Source organism: Talpa europaea (genome assembly GCF_964194135.1).
Source record: "Talpa europaea genome assembly, chromosome: 12".
Classification (NCBI taxonomy): Eukaryota; Metazoa; Chordata; class Mammalia; order Eulipotyphla; family Talpidae; genus Talpa; species Talpa europaea.
The window spans coordinates 27,378,248-27,401,518 of record NC_140079.1 but is presented as its reverse complement, the minus strand read 5'-3'; the positions used below and the strand labels follow the sequence as shown (position 1 = coordinate 27,401,518).

The 23,271-nt window shown below is 44.1% G+C and overlaps 1 protein-coding gene across 4 annotated transcripts in view; it reads left to right on the top strand.

Moving 5' to 3' along the window:
• The window catches only part of ETS1 (ETS proto-oncogene 1, transcription factor), a gene marked incomplete at both ends in the record, with an annotated part of 105,485 nt that overhangs the window by 32,678 nt on the left and 49,536 nt on the right, over positions 1 to 23,271 (top strand). For 3 of the 4 annotated variants that reach the window (XM_084249566.1, XM_084249565.1, XM_084249564.1), the window contains one exon: positions 13,450 to 13,531. The exons of the other annotated variant lie outside the window; for it this stretch is intronic. In XM_084249566.1, the coding sequence (XP_084105692.1) occupies positions 13,450 to 13,531 (82 nt within the window). Of the gene's footprint in view, positions 1 to 13,449; positions 13,532 to 23,271 lie in introns of those variants that run through there. 4 annotated transcript variants of the gene reach the window in all.

Sequence of the window (23,271 nt, the reverse complement as noted above, 5' to 3'; positions counted from 1 at the left end):
CTTTAGCAAGTAGGAGGCTTGCCAAAACAAAGTGATTGCCAAATGAATGACTGTGTTTTCTCCCTTAGCCTCAGGTTAGAGGTTGTGAACTCCTTCCCAGATAAAGTTATTCATGGCTCCAAGATCATGGAATCTCTCTCTGTGATTTTAGGCCTAGATTTCTCTTCGAATGTGGAAGGCAACCTCAAATATTCAAAAAGCAAATCTTCTAAAAAGTTGAAATGGTAATGGTAAAATAACAAGTTCCCAAATGTCACCATGCATTGAGGTGAACTTATACATGAATCATCAGACAATGACTTTTGCTACAGGTTTTATGTTTTAAGGATGGGAGTCATTCAATAACTTTGACTGTTTTTAAATGTTTGGGGATTTGGCAGAGTTTAAAATCTGTTTTTTCAAGTGTTTTAATTTTCTTTTTTTTATTTTACTGCTAATTTTGAGGCCCATGAGTAGTTCATGGGAAACTTAAATTGTATGTGGAATTGCTTTATAATTTAGTCATTCCCTGTTGTGTATAGGCTATTCAAAAAGATTGGTGAATCTTCTTAAAAACACAGGAAAGGAAAGGATTGTATGTTTCAATGATTAAATGAGCTATAAACCTCAAAGACTGGCGTTTAGTTTGAAGAATTAAGCTCTAGAACTATTAAACAGATTTAGAAAATGACTGGTCTGCTCCTCTTCCATTTTATGATTTAAAAAAAAAAAGTGTATCTGACAAGTATGTGTGTGAGTATGAGATCTGACAGTGTCAAACAGAATCATGTCATCAAATAATAATATTCTTTTCCTAGTACATAAGGCCATTTGTATCAATGCTAGAAGTGGGCCAGATTTTATTATCTCAACCATTTGATATAAAATGGTCGCTTCATTCATTCACCCATTCATTATCTTACTCACTTATTTATTTAGTTATCTGTTCTTTCTACATTTATTAAGAGTTCACTATGTCACCATGTCCAAGTCACTGTGCTCTAAGCTGGAAATTAAACATTTGAGTAGAAGATGGCTGCTGCCTGGGAAGAACTCAGGGCTATTTTTAGAAGTGGAGAAAGTGCTGTATCAGAACGCTGCTCGTGCTGGCTTGAAGGCAGTTTGAGCTCTAGGGGAGGAAATGCCCCCTTTTATCCAGGGAACTTTGGGAAATCTTCATAGGGGCTGATGTTTGCTGTGTCTTTGACATCTTGGTGGAGTGGGACAGGTGCCCACAGCTTTCCAGAAGGGGAAAGACCTGCAAAAAAGGCACAGAAGGGCGAAGTACTCTGGTGTAATCCAGGGATTCTAGCAAGTCTGGGACTGTTGGGGAGCAAGACCCCTCTTTGGGAAAGAAGGTGAAATGTGGTTGAAAGGTAGATGGGTCAGTTTTGCTCTTTGGGGCTTTGGGGCTTGGATTTTTTCTGGTTAGTAATAAGGAGTTGTTGAAGGAATTTGTTATTTCTACACCATGTTTAAAAAATGGTTTTCTCTTATTTCTGCTTTCCAAGAAGTTTGTATTTCATCTTTCATAGAGGTCTGCGGGCTCTGCAGAGACAACTGTCTGTGGACACCTTGGCCACTTCCGCAGGTTCTTCCACATTCTTGAACTTTTTCACAAACACTCCAATGGCAGGGCAGCCCTCTGGACTGTGAAGTGGGTAGAGTCCCTCCAACGGTTTCAATTCCTTTTACCATAATGTACTTGAAGTAGGGATTAACTAAAGTCTGAGATACAGATAGACATGGAGCAAACTCAACAATATTGATGAGGGTGGTTTTTCAGAGATTAGTGATTGGGGATGGGATGGAGGTATTTAGAAGTGGAACATTAGCTTGTCTGTCTCTAGGCGCTTTGCTGGGGTTTTGGATGGAGGAAAGCTAATCAGGAGACCTGCATGGGGAGAAAGGCGTGTTATTTAATTAGCTTTACAATGGGCTGACTTGAAGGCACGTGGTGGTTTTAATGGAGGGAGATAGATGTCCTTTTTTGCAGGGCTAATTGTTGGGAAAAAGCAGGGTCTTTGTTCAGGCCCAGCATGAGGGCTCTGATCTCTTGGAGCCTAGGGCTGCCCCTGCTTATAATTTTAGACAGAGCTATTCAAGGCTGCTCTATAGAGAAAAGAAGAACAAGAACAGTATTGTGTGTGCAGGATCAGTGCCCAAGCCTCCCCAAAGTCACTGGGGAAAAAAAAGGAGAGCCAGAGGACCCAGCCATGTGCATTTTAGAGTATTTCCCCATCATTTACTTGCTACGGTTGTTAGAAAGGGCAAAGCTACACTTTAATCAAGTTGGAGCTGAGGTGGAGTGACTTAACTAAATACCCCCAGAAAACCAATTAAGTTCACTTTCTCGGTGATAGGGCATTCATCTTGCCAAAATGCAACGGGCAACTAGTAAGGACACTATGTGTGTTCCATGCTGTCAGTGTTGAAGGCTAGATGCCAGGTACTGGTAGTGCCAGAATACAAATTATGTAGCTGTTGCCTCCTAAATAGCTAAATCTGTGTTGAAAGAGGGCAATGTGGAGCAAAGGTGGTTCCGACTGACAGCAGAGGGGCAATGTGAAATGCCCTTGTCTTGGGTTTTTGTGGGCAACTGACCAGTCCAGGTATCTTACACCAGCAATTACAACACTTCATCTGAATTTCAGGTGGTAAATCCAAGCTTGGAGGAAATGCTGTATGGAGTCAGAATTCTGTAACTAAAATGCATGTGTCTGGCACCATTAAAGATGGTTAGAGGCCCAGGTTTACAGCACAAGGTGCTAGAAAACTTTTGGCTGTCAGAGCAAGCTAAGGAAAATGGAAAAAGCAAGAACAAAAAGAGACCTCCGCAAAGAGGATGTAATGATGTTTTGCCCACAGGAGCTGGTTTGGGGTACAAGGTAGGTACTGCTCAGAGGTGTGATCCTGCTTAGTCTCTGCCCAACTTAAAAGCCAACTGTGAGACCAATTGCCTAAAGTCATATTTTGCTCAGGTTCTACAAAATTACTGAAGGGGTAACAAACCTACCCCAGAGTGAGGAACATGCAGTATTGGAAGGCACCCCAGAGGGCTCATATTTCTCTCTTGGCTACTAATATGCAGTTAGCTGTGCACATATGATTAGAACTTCCATAAGCGAATTTCACATCCGTATGATGGAAATCAGTCCCCTTTCATCCAAGGGGGATAGTGTCAGGATTTGTGCGACATGCAAACTCAGACTAAACTTGTGTTAATTATTAGATTGTGATTTTCATGGTGCACATCAGGAGGGGCCACGTTGTTCTGATTTCTTTGTGACAACACTGTGGACCACAGCTTGGATTGACTCCCATGAAAATTTCATGCTCACTAAATCCAAAATCACAATTCTGATTTTCAAAGTAGCGATAGCAGCTAAGGGTGGCGGATGAGTGCTCTTTCTGCATGAGACACAGCACCAAGCACGAGAGACACAGTCATTCCATGTGGAGTTCAGTTCTCTGAATTGGGCTCTATGATCAGCTCATTCTAAAGAGGAAGACACAGAGGCTTTCTGAGGCCAAAGGACGGAGAGCTGGATAGCTGAAACTCAAACTCTTACCTGCTACCAAGGACTGTGCTCTTTACCACTCTGCTGTATTGTCTCCTGAGTTACCTTAGAGTTTAAGTGCACTCAGAATAGGTAGGAAACCAAAGCCTGAGCGTCTATTTGGCTTGACACTGAGGTCTTTGTACGTGCTATCTGGAAGCAGGGCCGTTTATTTGGAGTTGTCGCCTAAACTCCACCCGCCAGTTCAATTCCATTTCACTAAAAAAATACTCCATGTGAGAAAATGTTAGCTCACTAAAAATGAGAAGTTAGAGATGTGGATGTTGAGCCTGTCCTGGACCTGGCATGGCTGTTGCCAGCCATCTGGTCTCTCTCAGTGCTGTGGAGGTCCCTGAAAGAAAAGTCCATAATCTTTTTGATTTTTAAAAATTCTCAACGTTATTTAGAATTTTTAATTCCTGGAAAGGGCTTTCTCCTGGGAACCTGCCACAAGAGAGCAGACTGCTGTTCCTTCTTTCCTCCCACAGTCTGTTGCCAGCTCCCCACCCAGCTGCACCCCCCTCCCCCCCCGCCCCCTCCCCAATGGGTCCCTGGTGGCGCTTCCCACCCAAGGCCTTTTTGTGATGAAGTCTTTCAAGATGGTTTCTCAGTCTGGGGAAAACACATGTTTCTGATTAATCTGATGAAATATATTTCCATTAAGAAGTAACTTCTATATTTTCTATTTTCTTCATTCTCTACATTACCTATCATTTCAAGTCCCTAGTCTTTGAAAGCACTTCACAGACCTGACCGATTAAACAGAACCTTGTTGCACATTGCACATGGGACTTGCTTCTCTTCTCTCCACCAACTCGAAGGGAAAAAGGTTTTTATTGTATAGGAGCCCATCCAAATGATGAGATGAGATGCGAGCTGGGGTCTGTTCTACCTCATGCGTCACTGCAGAACCTTCCACCACATCCCCACTCCTGCACGGGGGCGAGGCGAGTGGTGGAGCACGCACAGCTGGCTTCTGGTAAGCAACAGATGCCTCCTCTCTTTTTGGCCCTTAGGAACAGAGAATTAAACGTGCACTGTAATCCCGGAGATGTTGGCTATCCCTTCTTGAGGTTGCTTTTCAACTGTCAACTTTGTGTTCTTGGCATATTTAGTGTTTAGCAAATTCTAAATATGAATGATTACTCTGGGCACCCTTGAGTTGTTTTTATGAATTTATGTTCCTGCTATTTATGAACTCATTGTACACATGTTTTCAGCACATTACACACACTCAGACACACAAAGAGCAGCATGGAAACCTAAAAAGTACTGTGTATTTCGCTTCCTCTGTTGCTCTATTTAGCATTGGCAAAGGTAGGGCTTGAGTAAATTCATTGTGACACACTAATGCTGTGTAGGGGCGGATGCTTGAGGGGAACAGATTTCCGGATAAGATGTTTATGGATGACTACGATGAAGCACTCACAGAATGTTATATTTACTGATTAATCAGATGTTCTCATGTGACACTTTCCATTTTCCCCTGGGCCTATAGCTGGACCTAGGTCAGGAGGAAGTGACATAAACTAAGGTGTGTTCATCATGAGCCTCATCACAGCTCAGTAGTGATGATGGACCCTACACAAACCAGCTATTTCCTTGGTTTCTATGGTTTATGATTAGCCTATTTTTCCATTGCAACATCTCCATTATCCATTAGCAAATACAACCAGGTAAGACCAATTGGCAGCCAGCCACAATCCAATCAGCAAGAGAGGTTAGACCTTCTTTATGCATTTTTATGCCACCTGCTACCTGGTAGCAGCTTAGGTGATTCTACCTCTTTCTCCATTCTTACCTACTCTAGGTCCTTCCCGTCCTCAACTCAGGTATTGGATGGTTACAGTAGGGTGAAAGGATTTCAAAAACAATGCTCTGGGAATTGGACCAATTATAGTAAATTTGAGAAGGATTTATAGCAGGCACTGAGCACCCTATGAAATGCCTATCTATTCCTCCCCACAAAGATGGAAAAACTTTCCATGTATTCTCTTTTGCAACAGAGAATGGAGTTAACAATTATAGATCTTCCCTCTCTGGTAGTCAGTAAAACAAAAGATTCAACCTCAAGATCAGCAATTCCTGAAGACTGCTTCTGAGAACAGGAACATTCAGCTGTGCAAAAGTTCAGGCTGACAACAAAACCACTGGTTTGCCTTTGTGGTGAGCCACATGCCATTTTTTACAAACAGCAATCCCCATGTACACTAGGATGAAAAATGAAAGGAATAGGGTGACCTTAGGCAACATGTTCCTTTAAGGGAAGGGAGGTAGAATGTGGGAGGAGCAGAATAAAACTTTACAAAGACTCATTGGGAAAAGCATCGCTTGGTTTGCTCTTTAGGGTTAAACTTTGGGTAAATTTGAGGTCTCACATCAGACAAAGAAAAAAAATATGACCCATACCTGATAGGTGGATAAAGACCCATATTGGGGATGTTAAAAATTACCCATGGATGAGTTAAATAATCAACACAATTTATTAAGCTCTGACTGTCTTGAGTTAAGCATTGGAGGTTGTAAGGTCAGCATAACAATAATGAAACCAGTCACCACCTGTACACAGTGTAGGTGAATATTTAATAGACACTCGGGGTGTGCCCATGCTGCTGAGTGTTAAGGGGCATCTTGAGGATTTGGGGGGGGGAAATTTTCTGCATGCGACAAATGTCCATGTGGGGGAAAGACTGAGAAATACCCTTTGTGTCCAGTGGAGATTTCTAGTTTGACCTCCCGTGACCTCCAGAGACCCTTTCACCTCTACTCCACTCAGTCTCCTTTGCAACTCTTCCTACTTGAGGACCTCCTACTGACTTGATTTATTGTCCATCCATGACTGTTGGCCATGTGGGACATTAAATTGGCTCCTGAAGTTACTGGATCTATTACCAAGCTATAATTTCATTTTGAAATCTTAGGGATTTAGGTCCCAGAATGACAAGGACATAGAATCACTGTGACTCAACCTTTTCATACCACTCCCCCCACACCCCCCCCCCACACCCCCATGACCCATTCTTTCCAGAGGAAATCCCTTCTGCTGCTCTCTGCTGTACCATCTTCACTTTTCCTGCCCAGGAGATTTCTTCTTGAACTTTCTGCTTCCTTTGCCTGATTTCCAATATCAAGAAATGATGGAGAAATTCTCTACCCCCTGGTGGCTCCTCCACATCTAGGGTGGTAAACGCTAATCTTTTGGGGCATTTAACTAGGCATTTCAAAATGAAAGCGGGAGGAGAAAGGGGAAGATTCCAGGATGAAATGATCTTAATTAGAGATTCAGACCACAAGTGCAAAGAACATCTGTTTTGAAGTTTGGTGTTGTCTTTGTAACCGAAGAGAAAAGCAGGGTGAAATCAGAGGAAGGCCTTAGCCTCCTGCCGGATAGAACCACCTGCACCTAGAGAGGGGGCTGTGTCCTCCCCGCCCCTGCCCCGGGAGCACAGAGCTCCATGCTAGGAGCCTGGTTATCTGCTTCTGCCATGTTATTAAAAGACATTGGTTCTCCTGCCATCTGTGCTAATGCCAATGCCATCATTCCTTTACTTCCTCGTGAGGCCAATTTAGGACGACTTAAATTGGAATCCAAATTACATGGTCCCCAAAGACTCACAAGGTAGCCTGCATTCTGCATTATCTGGACCCAAGAGGGAGAAATAACCTCAGGAAATATGGTCATTTTGCACCAGGGAAGCAAATTGACCCTGGATGTGGAGGGAGCCTTGACTGGCAGCTCCTGCCCTCTTTGCGTGAGCAAGGTCTGATTTACTGCAGGAGGAAGACGTGATGTCTAAACTGGTGGATTTTAAAATGTCGCTTGGTCTGTGGATTAGGCCAATCCATCCCACATTGTTGGGGCTGCAGATGCAGATGAATGGTTCATAATTACAGTCTAAAGAAACTGCAGACAGCAATAGAGCCAACCCAGACCCTTTTTCTCCTTACAGCCCATGCCAAGCTGTCTCCTACAGCGAAAGAGCGTGTGGTTATCCTGCCATGTGCTTGCCCAGAGACAGCCCATTCAGGGCAGAGCAGATTGTTAGAGTTCTAGAAATTGAGTCTGAGCATCTCTCTGTCCCTTTTTCGTGTCTCCAGGGTCCAGTAATTGGCCAAACTGAATAGCAGTGACTTCTGCTGAAGTGACATCTGTAAACACAATTGATGCCTTAGAATAAACCTACCAGGGGACCCAGTCTCCTGAGCATGTGGCCATTGGCAGAATGACTTATTCTTGTAAACTCATTTTTTAACTGGCAAGTAGGAGGCCTGGATGCAACCATCTCCAGTAGTCCCTTACCTCCTTCTAACAGCCGATAAACACAGCACAGATCACCACAGTCATGATCTTCTTTCTGAAAGGGAACTACACAGCACCCTTGTGATTCGGACAACAGAGATATATCTGTGGTTTTCTTTTCTAATCAGGTAGTTCTGGCACTTCTCCAGGGAGGTTGTAACTGGCCAAGTTCCCAAATCAGCCCGGGAAAAGGAAGCTTGGAGAGATTTTGCAACTAAATTGCTTGTTCTCCCTAAGTCTCCCTGGAGACAAATCAGGTAAATAGAGGGTCCAAGCTGCTAGGCTAAGGGGGAGCCATAGAGAAGAGTTGAACATGATTTCTATATTATTCTAACACATATTGGATCTTAACAGCAGTTAGAGTGATTTCATCATCAGCTGAACGCTTTGCATGCAGTGTCTCATTTACTCCTCCAACCAGCCCTAAAAGGTGGGTGCTATTATCATCCCTACTTTAAACACAGAGGATCTCAGGTTCTGGATTGTGATTTATTCCAAGTAATTCATGGAGCTGGTTAGTGGGTAGAGCTGGAATGTCAATTGGAGTCTTATTCCAGAGGGGACAGTATTCCTCTCATCTTTGTTTTATTGTGGAGAGTTCTCCAGCGGCAAGTGCTCTCCTCTCCCTGCCCTTCTGGGCTAGACTTCCCCCAAATGCCTTTCCCCTAATGGCTCATTGTTTATTGTACCTTCTAAACAATAGCTAATGAGTCTGTTCAGCCTGGTAGGAGAGTCAGGGGTGGTTTTATTCCTTGAAACAGCCCGGAGGTAGCAACACAAAAAGGTTAAGTTGTTTTGGTTGAGGTCACAGAGGCTTGCTGTTGTCAGAGACTTGTACCTCTGAGCCCCTACTTGTGTTCTTGAGCGGACCCTAAGTTTAATTACTGAGGCTTGGTTTCCTTTTCCTTCTCATCTCCAATCTTCCATTTAATTGCATCTTGATAATGGTAGATATCAAAGCACCGGATTTTTTTGTCCACCCCCCCTTGTGTTTTCAATGACTCAACTTAACACATAGAAACTACTTGCTTTAGAGTTAAGCTTTTAGAAGCCTATTTCTGTGTGTGACAGGGACTGTTGCCATTTCTCAGAGAAAAACAACCACAAAAGTAACTCAGGTTGTTAATTGAGTCCTTTTTTTTTTTTTTCTTAAATCTTACATTTAAACCAGTAAATCATCATCTCTGAGTCAAAAACTTGTTCAGGATCAGCCGTTAGTGGTCTGAATGTTTTTTGCACCTACCTTCATTAAAGTATGTTTTACCTCAAAACTCAGAGATTCGTTTAGGTTTATTGATATTCAAGATTCAGGAAATAGACAGAGAAGTTATTCTAACACTTCCGGAGAGGGATCCTCTCTCTGCCATGCTTTGACATTGGGGTACTTTTTACATTTCTTTTTTGCTGAAGTTGTGTTAGGGGGAAAAGGATATCCCAAAGCAAATTCCATATAGGCTTTGTGGACTCCACCCCCACCCCAGGTCAAAGCCAAAGACACTGGGAACTCCAAATCCCATCACCACCAAAAGGAAGGTGGCTGGGACCTGAGGGTGGGGTTAAGCAGCCAGGTGGATACAAAAGGCAGACACGTAGGCTTTGGGGTCTCTCTCCATTTTTGGGCTCTCAGCCAGCTCGGAGCGTGCGGTCAGCTCTGAGAGTGACTTTGGGTTTCCAGGTCGTCGGATCGGGTAGGACGCATTAAAGACTTTATTTCCCTATTTTCTCCCTGAGTTGTACATTTTCCTTATTTCTTTTTCTCTTGTAAATAAACCTTTTATTAACCCTTTGGCGTGTGTCTGTAGTAGAGTATTCATAAGTCCCTTTAAAGCGCGCGGGTGAGGACCCACAGCCAGGAACCCGTTTAATATCGGGGTTGCTCTATAACAGTTGGGCTGGGTTTATGTTTCTTATATATTGCATGTGTTTGAAGCAGTTCCTGTGTAAATGTGACTGTTTTCTTGATCACATCAATCCTTTGCTCCCCTGTCCCCCCACTCCTACAGCACTTTTTTAAAAGATTTATTTTATTTCTGCATAAAGGAGCTGGGGGAAGGCCAGACGTATGGGTGTGGTGGTGAGAGGAAATACCAGAGACAGAGTGGGGAGCCGAATAGGCAGATCTACTGAAATACACTGCTAAGAGGGACAGGCAAGACTGGAGAGCTGTGTTGTGCCATGTGGGTCAGATCCCTGGCTGGGGATGGAACTCAGGCAGCAGTGGCTTGCAATAGCTTAGTAGCTGAGACTTAACCCCTTGCTCCACCACGGAGGCCCGCCTGCAGCCTTTTTTGGGTCCTCATTGACCTGATTTTCCCAGAATAAGGAGTGTCACCACTTGCTGGATGTAATTCACCGATGTCTAAGGAATACTTAACAATACGATTTTGTTTTCATCCATGTGCATGAGAAATAGCCTGCTGCTTGGGTGCCTTAAAAATCACATCTGGTCCTCAAACAACTTGCACCAGTGGATGGAAAGTAGGCTAAGCTGATCTTGTTTTGCTGTTGGGGAACCGGGGCAAGAGTGAAATCAGGTGGACATGAGGGCTGGAAAACAGTTTTGCTCTGCCATGTGGGAAAAAGCTCAGATCTAGGGGTAGAGCCACTGACATCTTTTCATTCATCTTCACCAACCTATAGTGTATCATATTCACCTCACCATGGGGTGAGGAGGAGTTGTCACAAAATAGAAGGTCATAGCAACTGGAGGCTATTGATAGTTCATCATTCAGCACGTATTTATTGAGCATCTGCAGTGTGCCAGGCACTGGGTTAGGAATTGCTTTTTAGAATGGGGCCATACAGAAAGGCCATCTCAAGGCCCTAAGAACATTTAGAAAGATCTACTTGTGTCCAAAAGGGAATGTAAATTTCCTTTATCAAAATTGATTACCTTCATCAAGCATGAACCATACAGACCTGATTGGATTATTAATATCCCAAATATGTGAAAATATTTTAACTTGATCATATTATTGTTCCGTGATTTAGGGGGCATTTCAACCAGATTCACAGTCGCTGTATAACTTCTGATGACAACAGTATTCATCTTGAACCTTAGGTAGAAGTAACATTCCTGAAGGTCTCTGGCAGCCCCAGGATTCCCCTCCAAACCTTCTGTTTTATAGGATCCCATTCCTTGATTTGCGCACTGTAATATTTTGAGCTTCTGTACTTTAGTACTGCATTAGAAAAAGAATGATTGACAAGTTGAGTCATCACAGTTGAAGAGTTAGAAGGACTAAATTTCCCCATTGCTAGAATGGAAAGCGTTCATGGTTTAATCATGTCAGGCTCTTGTAGTGGCTAATTTGGGGGATGGCAGCAGCAATGTTTAGAAAAGAGAGTTGAGCAGATTGGGGAAAAGAGAAAGGAGTAGTTTTGAGGAAACTGTGTTTGAAAATAGAGACATGCTCACCCTTGGATTAAAAAATACCAGCATTTTCTTAGAACAACATTAAAAATCCCAAAATTTCCCAAAGCAACTCTTGATTTTCTCACTTCTGCTGCTGATGTATTCGTAAGGCAGGACTGATTTAAGATCTGTTAACTTGCTGCTCATTTGGATGTGTGAATGTACAATTCATTCATCAGCTGTTTCCCCCAGCTTTTCCAGGATCAGAAGTGTCTGTTGTTGTCATCTGGAGGCCAACATTGTTTTCTCATACCTTTAAACACAGCTGGATCTCAAGTCTTTGTTCCTTCAAAAATTAGAATTAGTGTATATCAATGTTTTCTTCTGGTCACAGGAGGGGAAGAATCTAAAGTTTGAAACGGGAGCCTGAACTGTATTATCTATTTCTGGGTCCTTCCCTGACTTGTGGTGGGAAACCTGCAAATGACTAACACATCAGTGGGGCAGAACTGAGATTAGGTAAGCCGGTGTGTGAAAATTTATCAGAGGCAGAGGTTACAGTTGCAGACAAGTGGAGAGAGCTCAAAAATGCTTAGAAATCAGGAAACAGGATTAAAAATAGCTTTTTTGAGGTTGTTCAGAAAGGTGTACTTTAATCTTGCATTTAATCAAAGACAGAGCTCAATGCCTGGCTCTAGCTTTACAAACTTGTGTCTATGTAAGTACCATGTGGACTGATCAATTTGTTAATGAAGACTCACCATCTCCATTTACGATAGCCAATGCATCAGTGGCAAGTCATTATTTATTTGGGATAGTAATGTGGTATCCCAACAGCCTGGAGTTCCCAAATGGAGCAAGGGCTGTGCACTGTAATTCTGTCATGACTCTGTTATCCTGTCAAGCTCTGCCTCCTGTTTCAGCGGTGCTAGTAAGAATGTCACTTTTACCTTGTAGTGTCTGCGAATGGACAGGCACAACTTTGGTCGATGGTGACATATTTCAAGGAACGGAATAATTAGAAAACATAGCATCTCCATCCCGCCATCCACTGCTGTAGGTAAACTAGAAGCGGGTGGAATCCCAAGTCTGGGTTCTAGTCCAAGGCCCTGTTCTCAATGTTCCAGGTAATGCAGAAGCATTTGGACCTTTGCTTTGGGTCGGGGTAGGCTGTGTCCATTCTTATCTAGGGCAGCGAATGTAGGTTTCTGCTCTTGCAGGTTGCCTCTGTCATTTCTTAGCAGGGGTGAGCTCTGAAAAATCGAAGGTTTCTCCGGGAACATGGTCCTGATTTTTGACTCACTAGCAGGCTGGAGTCCAAAATGCGTTCGTGAGGACAGGGCTCCCAAATCCCCCTGCGCCTGCTTGCACGCACGCCCCTTCGGGGGCATGCCTCACGTCCTGTGTGTCAGTCTTTGTGAATGAATGATGCACACGCACTTGGAAAACTATGCTGCTACTGGGAGGGGGACAGGAGAGGGGTGACCAAGTATTCAAGAATGCGTGGAGAATCAGACGGACTTTCCCGAAAGGGTCGAGGCGGCCTGCGCGCCCAGCCGACTAGCGCACTCGGGGCCCCCCCTTCTTGTCCACCGAGGACTCAGCCGCCGGCGGGCTCCCCGCGCGGCTCCCCCTCTCCGCAGCGGGCGGGCGCGCCCCGGCCGGGTGCCGGCGCGGGTGGACGCGGAGCTCCGCCCTCCTCCTTTCGTTTTGGGTCGCCGGCGGCGATTGGGAGCGCTCCCTCCCTGCCCCGACCGCCCCGCCCCGATCGCCCCGCCCCCGCACCCCTCTCTCCGGGCCCCCCTCCTTGCGGAGATGGGGGGTGAGGGGGCGGAGGGAGCCGGGGCGCGCAGACCCAGCGGCCGAGGCTGGCGCCGCGAGGAACGCCCTAAAGAGGAGGAGAGCGCGCAGGGAGAGAGGGAGGGAGAGCGCGGCTGGAGGCGAGAGCGAGCTCAGGCTGCCGGCCGGCGGAGAGGAGGGAGCGGGCGAGGACTAGCAGGAGGGAGCGGGGCGAGGCGCGGGCGAGGCTGGGACCCGGGGCGCGCGCACTTCTTCGCCAAGTGCCAACTTCCCGGGAGTGCGGGGCGCGCACCGTCTGGGCGCCGGGGAAAGTCGGAGAATTTGAGGTTTTAGGGAAGAAAGTCGGATCCCCCCCCCTCGTCCCCTTCCCCTTTTATTAAGCCCCATTAAAAAGAAAACAGCGAGAATAACAGCCAACTTGCTATAATCCAGTCTGTCTCCCCACTCCTGGCACCATGAAGGCGGCCGTCGATCTCAAACCGACTCTCACCATCATCAAGACAGAAAAAGTCGATCTGGAGCTTTTCCCCTCCCCGGGTGAGTGTGACTGCTGAGGCCCCCACCCCAGTTCTTGGGGTCCTCGCTCCCCCCTTTGCTGTTTCCTTCTGTATAGTACTCTTCGGACTGAGAGGGGATGCTAGTGGCAGTGGGGAGAGGTAGAGGCTAGGAGGATTATTGGGGGCCAAGATCCTTTTTTGGGGGGGCATTTATTTTCACAGCTGTGTTTTTATAGTAATGGAAAAAAGCTTCTAGAATATCCAACTTCCCCATACCGGCTTTTTACTTTTTCCTGAAGGGTGAATCCTCTGGCCTAACTCTTTAATATTAGATGGGGTGGGCATTGCCATAAAGGGGGCATCATCCCCTGATCCTGCATGTCCCAGAACTGAATGGAGAACTCTGGGTGTAAGAACCAAAACCAAAACCCCTAGGCTGGCCTTGAAGCACATTTTCAAATGTCTTGCCTCCCTGAACTCCCCTGTCACATGTCCCTTTGCTCACTGTCACCTCTCTTTTGGGGTTAGGGTGAGAAGAAGAGAGGAGAACCAGGAGACGGGGAACCTGAAATTATCATCTAAACTTCAGGAACATCCCATTCTATTTATACAGGCTCCTCACTTTCCCCATCTTTCTAAACTCCCATCTATCTGGTGCCAAAGATGTATTAGAAAAGGCAAAACATCCCAACACCAAAGGTGACTTTGGTTGGTGGTTGGAAGGATTTGAAGAGAGGTATAAGAAAAAAATTTCATTTAATAGACACAAAATTTAGTGCAAGCAGCTCAGTGGAGTCTGGACTTCCAGAATTCTTGGAGTCAATGCAGTTTGGGAGAGAAAGATGCTGTCTTTAAGGATAGGGAACTACCTGCTGTCCTTACAGTTGGAGATTTTAGAGGTAGGAGATATGTATACACACACCTATGTAGAGAGAGTAAGGCTTTCTGGAAAATAATGAATTGCAGTGCTATGTTGCCCTCTTGTCTTCGATTATCCATAAGTTTAGCTGCTGCTCCCTGTGGTTAATACTTCTTTGCCTCTCCCACAATTAGCTGTTTATTTTAACCCTTAATCTGTTTAAACTTTCAGCACGAACCAAGCTCTTGTTTTGTCATTGGGGGATTCTTCCGAAATGTTAATAAACAGATCTGGGCATGTCCCGTTAGAACCCCTACCCTTCACCCCAGTACTGCTGTGCACAAAGGAGGCAGGGCTTGTTCTCACAAGGAGGATCATGGTCTTAGCAATGCTAAGATCAACTGGAACCTGAACATTTCAGGCACTGAGAGCTATAGTTCTGAAGTGATATTGCAAGGATGGTTGCATCTGGGGCTTCAAAGAAGACAGAATAAATTCTGTTCATTAATTGATTCAAAGCAGGTATAAAAGAAGTGCAAAGATAGTCCCCAGAAAAGATGTAAACTCAACTAACAGGTCCTTTCCTTCAGGATGACTTGTTTATATGTGTGTTTATGGGGAAGAGACAGACTTGGTCATCTGGGCAATATCATGAAGCTATGTCAGTCCACATACCTACAATGGGTCTTATGTACTGGAATGACAAAGAGCCCCTGGCAACACATGTTTTAGATCACAGTAAACAGCTGCAGCAGTTTTTTTCTTGAGGGGGTGTTTAGTTTAGTATTAAATATTAGAGATTTTAAATCAATGGTGCTGTTCTTTCAGTTATTGATAAAAAATTAATTCTGGGCAAGCGACGTCCCTTTGCTATGCCATCTGTAAAATGGGCCAGCAGGGTGCTGAAATCAACATCCATGACAGTAAGCACCTCCTTAGTGTTTCTCATTTTCAAAAAGCTTTACAAGTTACTTAGGAGGATTTGTATGCCACCTTTAATGCATGAAAATTTCACCTGGTCAAAGAAATCAGGCCAACTTCTGACATTTGTTTGAAATGAGATTTGATTTCTTACACTGTTTTGGGGAAAATAAAGGAAGAAACTTGAAAAAATGTTCCAACTAATTATTCTGGATGTTTAGAGGCATAAAGTTGAATATTACACCCTTGTAATATGTAGAGGCACAGAACAGATCGATAATTTATCTGTGAGCCAGTGACTGAAATGAAGATAATCCCTGCTTCTAACTCCTCAGTGTATGTTGCTTTGAGCAATGCTGCAAGTTACCTCTGAAGAGCACAGCAAAGAAACTTCAGTTGAGAACTAAACTTGCAGGTGCAAGGATGGAAGAAACATCTTCCTGTCTGTTTTTGTTGTTTAGAAGTGAAGACTCTGGCTAAGTGGGGATTTGCTTTGCCCAGCAGACCATATAGGACATGTGTTTAAAGTTTAACTTCTCACAGTGTGGCCGTGTGTCCACAGCTGTGACTTAAATATTTGTCAGAATGATTCTTTGGGGGTTGTATAGTTTCTTATGTGTGGAGACAACTAGTTTGGAATCTTATCTGGCTTAAATAATTAAACTAGAATTCCCCCACCCACCCAAATAGGAGCGCTAAAGAGAAGTCATAGAAGATAGGGAGTCAAAACAGCATTTTGTTTTAGTTTCAGCTAGTTTTTTTTTTTTTTTTTCTTCTGGCTGTTCAGTGGCATATTATATCTGTATCCTAGAAGGGGAAGTAGAGGCACTGAGAGGCCAAGCCACATATCCGTTTGCCAGTAAACTGGGTTATTTGTTTGTCTTTGTGACCAGGACCTGATCAAGACCCTTCATTTATTTTTATTCTAGATTGAGATCTCTCTTAGGACTTTTTGACAGGTTTAAGCACCAAATTAGCATATACTTTGAAATTACATTGGAACTGAATTTTCCTTCTTGGTATGAACTGGAATAGACCATTTTGATTGCGATGCACAATTGCAAGGTTCTCAGATCTCAGATGGGCTAAAACAAAGCCATTGAGTGTCTGTGAAGTTCCCTCCTAATGTGGAGCTGGCTGAGAAGGGGCCCTGTCCGGTGCCAAAGCAAATACATTCCCAGGCCGCTTACTTTTCCCTCTCCTTTCCTATTCCACCTTCTTGAGAGGTGAGCATCATGCCCAGAGAAGCACATGAGTGCAAATTCTGCCTATTTGCCCTTTTATAATAATAAAAGGACCAGCCCCTGTCCTCCCAGAGAATCCAGAGGGAAGAAGCTTTGTCCCTTGCCCAGTCCCTTTGGTAAGGCCTCTTCTTCAGCACAGGCAAGAAAGAGGGCAAAGCTGCCTGTATCACGGGGATGGCTCCTTCTGGACTTCTACTACCCTCCATTAGTGACCTAAGAGTCCTGCAGTTCAGAGTGGGGACTCTGGAGCCAGCCTGTCTGGGTTAGAATCCCAGCTCTGTCACTTATTAGCTGTGCAACTTGGGACAGATGACTTAATCTCTCTGTGCTCCAGCTCCTGTGTCAGTGAAATGAGTGGAATAGCTGTACCTCACAGGTCGACATGAGAATTAAATAAATATTCATGTGTGCAGCTTCTTAAAACAGTGTCTAGTCCATAATAAATTCTAATAAACGGTTAACTAGAAAACAGGTCAGCAAAAAATGACCCTGAGCTGTGTAAATTTTTCAGGGGCCCTTGAAATGATTAACAGGGGCTCTAATCTGTTTGAGGGAAAGAAGAATAAAAGCTGGAGAGAACTTTTTCACCTGTTTGGCTGAGCGCTCAAGTCCATGGGGCTGGCTCCCTTCTGAGCCAGGCCAGCGAGCCAGCCCCATGAGCCAGGGTGCAGTAAGAGGCAGGAGGTCTCCAGGTCACGACTGTCACAGTTCAAGGCACAGGGTGGGTCAGTCACTCAGGGTGCTGGAGGCTGTCAGTGCTACCTCAGAGCAAGAAGGTCACCAAGACTAGGACCCAGGGGATATTTGCAGGACTGATGGAAATGTAGTTTTTCAGTTATGCATAGTTGAGAATTGTATCATGTCCAGTTATTATAAAGTATCTCACATTTTATTTATTTATTTGGTTGGCAGAGCTTGCATTCCTGGCATTTTTGGTTGGTTTGTATTGCTGTTTTTTTTTTTTTTTTCCTCTCTCTCTGTGTAACATTTTTTCTTTCTTAAAGAGACCAGACCACCCTGTAGGAGGATGCCTCCCTTCCCGGAGACAAGCTGGTCAGTGGTCAACCTCTCAGAGCCGGGTCTGCTCTGGGCTCCATCAAAATCTCTGTACAACCAAGAACTGGTTAGTTAGGTCAGGATTTTTCAGGAAAGCGAAAGAACCCAGATAACTGTGCAATGGCTGCAGCGACAGCATAATTACAGACCTTTTCTCTGGTCTGTGGAATGAATTACCGTGGCTATGGTGGTGTTCTGGGAGCTTGCATTGGAGGTCAATCCTGCCATGCACAGGTGATCCGGCCATTTCAGAATCCCATACAGAGCTTGCATTATGAATCAGGCACATAAAATAGCACTGTCACAGTCCTCCTGCACTCTGGGCTGGGATGAGGTATTATTTTATCCATTTCTCAGAGAAGGAAATTGACATTTGGAGAGATGGATAATTTGCCCCAAGCTATGCTTAGAAACTTACCAACTGATGTGCTGTTGCAGGCACTTTACACCTAAAATTAAAGCACATTGTTATTCACAGAAACTTTGGAAGTTAAGAAGGCCTAAGAGAAGGCAATGCTGCTTGGTGCTTTGGGAGTTGAGGAGTTGCAGGGGCGCCTGCTGTCCTGCAGCATTCCCCTGTGCTGGAGGACAGCGCTGTCCTCTCGGTTTGGTGGTCCAGATGTTTTTAAGAAGATGCTCGAAAGTTCCAGCAACATTTGCCTCAAATTGCCAAGCAGGGAACCAGGGTTGTCTTGTTTTTCCAGTGGTGTCTCACAGGTGGGAGGTGATTATGTTTACTTCCAAGGTCACGTCCTTCCCAGAGCCTCCTGAATCTGCCTGATTTACCGCTTTCATCACAGAGGCTGCTTGGCGAATAATCTCTCTTACCTTCTGGGCGGAGAGAAACATAGATCAGCAACTAGTTTGTTTTCTTAATGCAATTACTGGTTAATTTTCCGGCCTGCAAAGAGGCCATAGGTATCTACATTTGCTGTCTGCACAGCAAATAAGTTTTTAATTTATTTTTGCTTAAAATTTAGTGTTCTCATGTCCATTTCCTGGGTCAAGGCACAATGTAGTTATTCCTGCCTACTGGGCTGGTGTGCCCTGGAACTCTGCCCACACACCTGCTAGCCTTTCACAGCCCATGGCCAAAGGACAGACAGACGGAGATCCTTGCAGCTTGTCCATGGCAAGGTGTCAGTTTCTCTATCATTGCCTAATAGGGGGCATTTCCTCCAAATAACATCCTTGTGTTCACACAGTCATCATGGAGAGAAATTTATATACAAACAACACAGAAACTGTGCTTCTCTCTATCTAGCTGCTCCAGAATGAAATTGTCAGTCTCTGATTGGATTTGTGACCATGTTCACAGCATCCTAAGACTACTTTTGGCTTCCAGCTCTTAAGCTCTTCTTAACTGGAAGTTGGGGATGACAAGGCAACCCCCAAATCTATCATTTTTACTCACCCTGTGCCTATAGTTGCTTTTTGCTTTTTTCAGTTGGGTTGAAGTTACGTTTTCTCAAAGGGTGTGTAGATGTTTGTCCAGATTGCATAAATGAGCTCTTTCTACTTGGCTGCTTCTCTGAAGCCCTATTCCTGCTACTTTTCTTTTAATTTTATAGCTTATAGTATTTAAAGAGATACAGAACAAAATTGGTCTGTGGTGTAGGTTGCAGTAGATCTTATTTCATTGGCAGGGAGCCATGCTTACAGACCCACTCAAAATATTGCTGTTCAAGCCATAAATATTGATTGATTATTCGGCCAAATTTGTTATATGTTCCAGGTGCTTTCTAGTAGCTGCTGCCTGGGTCCCAGTCTTCCCTGGACACTTCAGTGTGGCTGCTTTTGACCCATCAACTTTCATCAACTGTCCTTTTGAGTAGCATTTAGTTCTGTGTCAGAATTACAAAAGATTGGTCTGATGTGTTCTAGCACCCAAAGTAGCTTTGGAGAGTTTTGGCCTATGAGATTTCAGCTCTTGATGGTGTACATAGATAGCGAGATCATAGAATTTATCATCCAGCCTGGAACACTTTTGAGAATGTAATGGGTACTATTAATAATTGTACCAGAGCAATAGATATCGTCTGCAACTCTCTCAGCTTATGTAGGTCACGCTATGTAGACATTGAATTTGGGTGATAACATTCTTTGTAATAGATAGTCTTAATTACTAATCTTAGGGTTTAGTAAAGTAAGCGAACAGGACCAGATTAAGAGTTAGCAGCAATTTTAAGTGCAGTGTGGTTTCCTTCAACCGTGAGTTACATTCTTAAATTTGTGTCTGACGCACAGTGTAATATTTCTCAGCGTCTGAGAAACAACTAAAAATCAACCTCAAACAAGTTCAGTACAAGCATTTGAAACCTCTTGGTAGCTCTGGGTAGCTATGCTAAGCTGTTAATTTTTGCTTTGCAAGATTCTGCGGGGGAGCTGTAAACTTTCTGCATGGTTGTGTGTGTGTGCGTGCCTGTGAAAATGAACTTCTTTAGTAGAGGTAAATGTCATCATTATACAAGTGAAGATAATTAAAATTTTTATTTGTTATGTTTATTCAAGATGAGAGATTTGACTGTTGTCATCAAAAGGGATGGAAAAAAAAAAGGTTCTTTGTGCCATTTAAGTGGGTAAAAACAAAAACAAGTAAAAAGGCGAGGCCTCAATTCTTTAGGAGGGAGGAAGGGCATGGTGGGTTCAATTGCAACATCTCTTTTGGCTAAAAAAAATATGTAGAAGAGTGGTGACAGAAAAAAGGAAGAAGGTATGAAAGAACCAAAGGAAATAAGGGGAAAAAAAAGAAAAAAGGAAGGAAGGAATCTAAGTGATATGGTTCTCCTAAGAATCAAACCATAAGCTGGGGTAGCAGTCAGTCTTAGGTGGCAGGGAGTATATTGGGAACCTGTTGTTTCTACTCTGTGCAACCATTTCTGAATATTTCTGTACCTTCTGGGTGGATGGCTGGTCAGGATAACTCAGAGGAAATAGTCCCTGTTTTCCAGGTGTTTCCACTCTAAAAGTGTAGGCGAAGACCATTGTTTGAATTGATGGAAATGTTTGTGCATCAGCAATTCCTTATATTTTCTGTGCCTGTTTGGTCTTTTCTTCTAACAGTCCTAAGCTAGAATCATTTCATGGTTCAGCTTCAGGGGAGCATGGGTGTATTGCAGAAGCGTTTGAAGGAGGAGGGAGACTAGAAGAGGGGTTATTTTCGATACAGAGAACAGTGTGCGAGGCATGCAGAAAGTTTGGAGTAAAAGAAAGCTCACATAAATATGAAGAACATTTAATACCTTGATTGTAGTAAGGGAAGAGAAGCTGACACATGAGACTAGGACCAATGTAGGAGCATTTTGAAACTCAGGGTGAATTTTGCCTTTGAAAGGAGAGACATTTTAAGGACACAGCAGTGTTACTGAATAGGCTTGTGAGAGAGGTGATATTTTTTTCTTCTTCTTAGCATTACTTACCTCCCACTCAGACTGTTAGTTGTTAAAACCTCCCTATCAGTTTATCAGAACAAGCGTTAAACCTCAGAGAAGACGACAGAATCAATCAGGTACATATTTTCAAGGTACAAATGGAAAATAAAAGACTCTAGGTCAAACAAGGGAACTCTTAAACTTGAGGAGTTTGTAGTTGCATGCGTTGAAGTATTTAGGATCTCCTACTTTGTGCCAGGTACTATACCTGCTCTCAAGTCATGACCTTTGTGTGCAATTACAGTTTTGTGTACGAATTCATTATTTATCATTCCTGCTTAACATCAGTGTGTTGTTGAGTCTGTAAAGCACAATCAGAAAATACAATTCAGAAAATCTACCACAGGAAATTTACTTACTCCAGGTGATGATTTTCATACTTCTAATAGCTACACATTTTTCTTATCTAATTGATATTCCTTGCCTAGATTTAAGATAATTATGTACATTTGGCATATGCTGTTATAGCATTGGAGCTAATTGAAGTGTGGTAATGAGGATTTATGAATGATAAGGGAAGACCAGTCGGCACAGTAGAAATAAATATAGTGTACAAAATAAATAGTAGTGTGTCTGTCCCCCGGGGAGGATGTACTGGCTGGGAAGTCTGGAAGCCTGGATTGTAGCCATAGCTTTGTTGGTCTGTGTGCTCTTGGGCAAGTCATTTCATTTCTCTGGACCTCATGTTCTTCATTGGTCCAAGAAATTCCCTGGAGACGATGACCAGTAAGGTTTCTCCTAACACTGGCATTTGATGACTGTAGGGAACATCTAAAATAATGAAGCCTTGGAGAAAACCTAGACTGTTTTCCAAGGGGGTGTTTTTCTCCTAACCCCCCACATTCTGTTACCATTCAATCACTGGTGAAGGTTAACTTCCATGGATATTAGAAACGGTTACTGGCCTTGCTGAACAGTTGGAGAAACGGGGTGCATTGTCTCAGGGGTGCCTCTGGACCAGGAGTCACGCCTCCCTCTTGATCTTCCTCCATGAAACAGCTTCCTTTTTTTCCATAAGCCTTGACGACAGTTGCAGCGGAAGGCGGCTCCCGTGGAGGAAGGAGATGTAGGTTGGGGGTCCAGTAGGTGAGGCAGCCAGCCCCAGCTGCATCCTCAGGGCTGAGCGTGTGGTCTGAGCCCTGGGCTTATTTTATCCAAGCTGCCCTGCTCAGTGCACTACTCTGAACATAAACAGTCCCCCTCCTGCAGAGGGAATGCAGGCTGCTGAAAGCCACCTCAGCGCCTCTTCCTGGCAGACAAATGAGTCAAGGCCCTGCCTCCTGTTTGTGCAGAAGGAAGGGCCCAGGCCCGTTTGCTTCTGGCTGCTCGGGAAGGTTGTCAGTGCAGTGCCCGACTGACCCTTCAGTAGGCGCGGGCTGCCTGGGCAAGCGGGGGCAGACAAGATACCACCTGCTTCAGTTTTCCCCCGCTCCCCACCGTCCAGGAAGCTGCAAGTGTGTGTCAGGGTGTGGTAAGCACAGGCCGCCTTGCTTCTCAAAGATGTCCCTGCAGCAGGGGCAGAGCAGCGCCTACACACAGTTGTTATCTGAAAATCACTTTCTTGATGTTATTTCTACATTTTGAGAAAGGCCTGCCACGGTTACCCCTTTCCTTTAGAGTAGAGACTTAAGGTCAACATGCCAATTGTGGCTGAAAAACAAGGGGGACTGCCATTGAAAACTGGTAGAGTTTCCTACTGGAACTTATGTAGACCCTGCTTGTTTCCGCTCATCTTTTTATTTTGTTTTGCTTCTGTTAGTTATAGGTATAGATGTGCTAACTCACTAATGTGTTAACTTATTACTGTGCCAAGAGCCTCACCGTTTCACCCTATCTCCTAATGACTAAGTGTTATTCCCGTTTCATAGATGACAAAACGGAGAAGTTAAGTGACTTGTCCAAGGCCACACAGCTGGTGCTTGGAGGAATTGAGATGCAAACCCAGCTGTGGCTAACCCTCACATTCTCTGTCTGCTGCCTTCAGAATTCTCAAAAACATTTGGATGTTTGTTGAATTTGGAGAAATATTTGGATTAGGTCTCTCTGTGTGTATTGTTTAATAGTTCACTTTGTTATAATTTGACATATGACTTCAAATAGGGAACCTCCAGGGCAGTGATCCTAAGTTTCATGAAGCTGAATTTCTCCAAATCCCCTGGTATTTCCATCTAGCCACACACATTTTAGTTTTTTTGATTTGATCAGTACACGGTACAGGCCACTCTAACAATAATAATTAATAATAACAGTAAAAACAGTAGCAGTGACC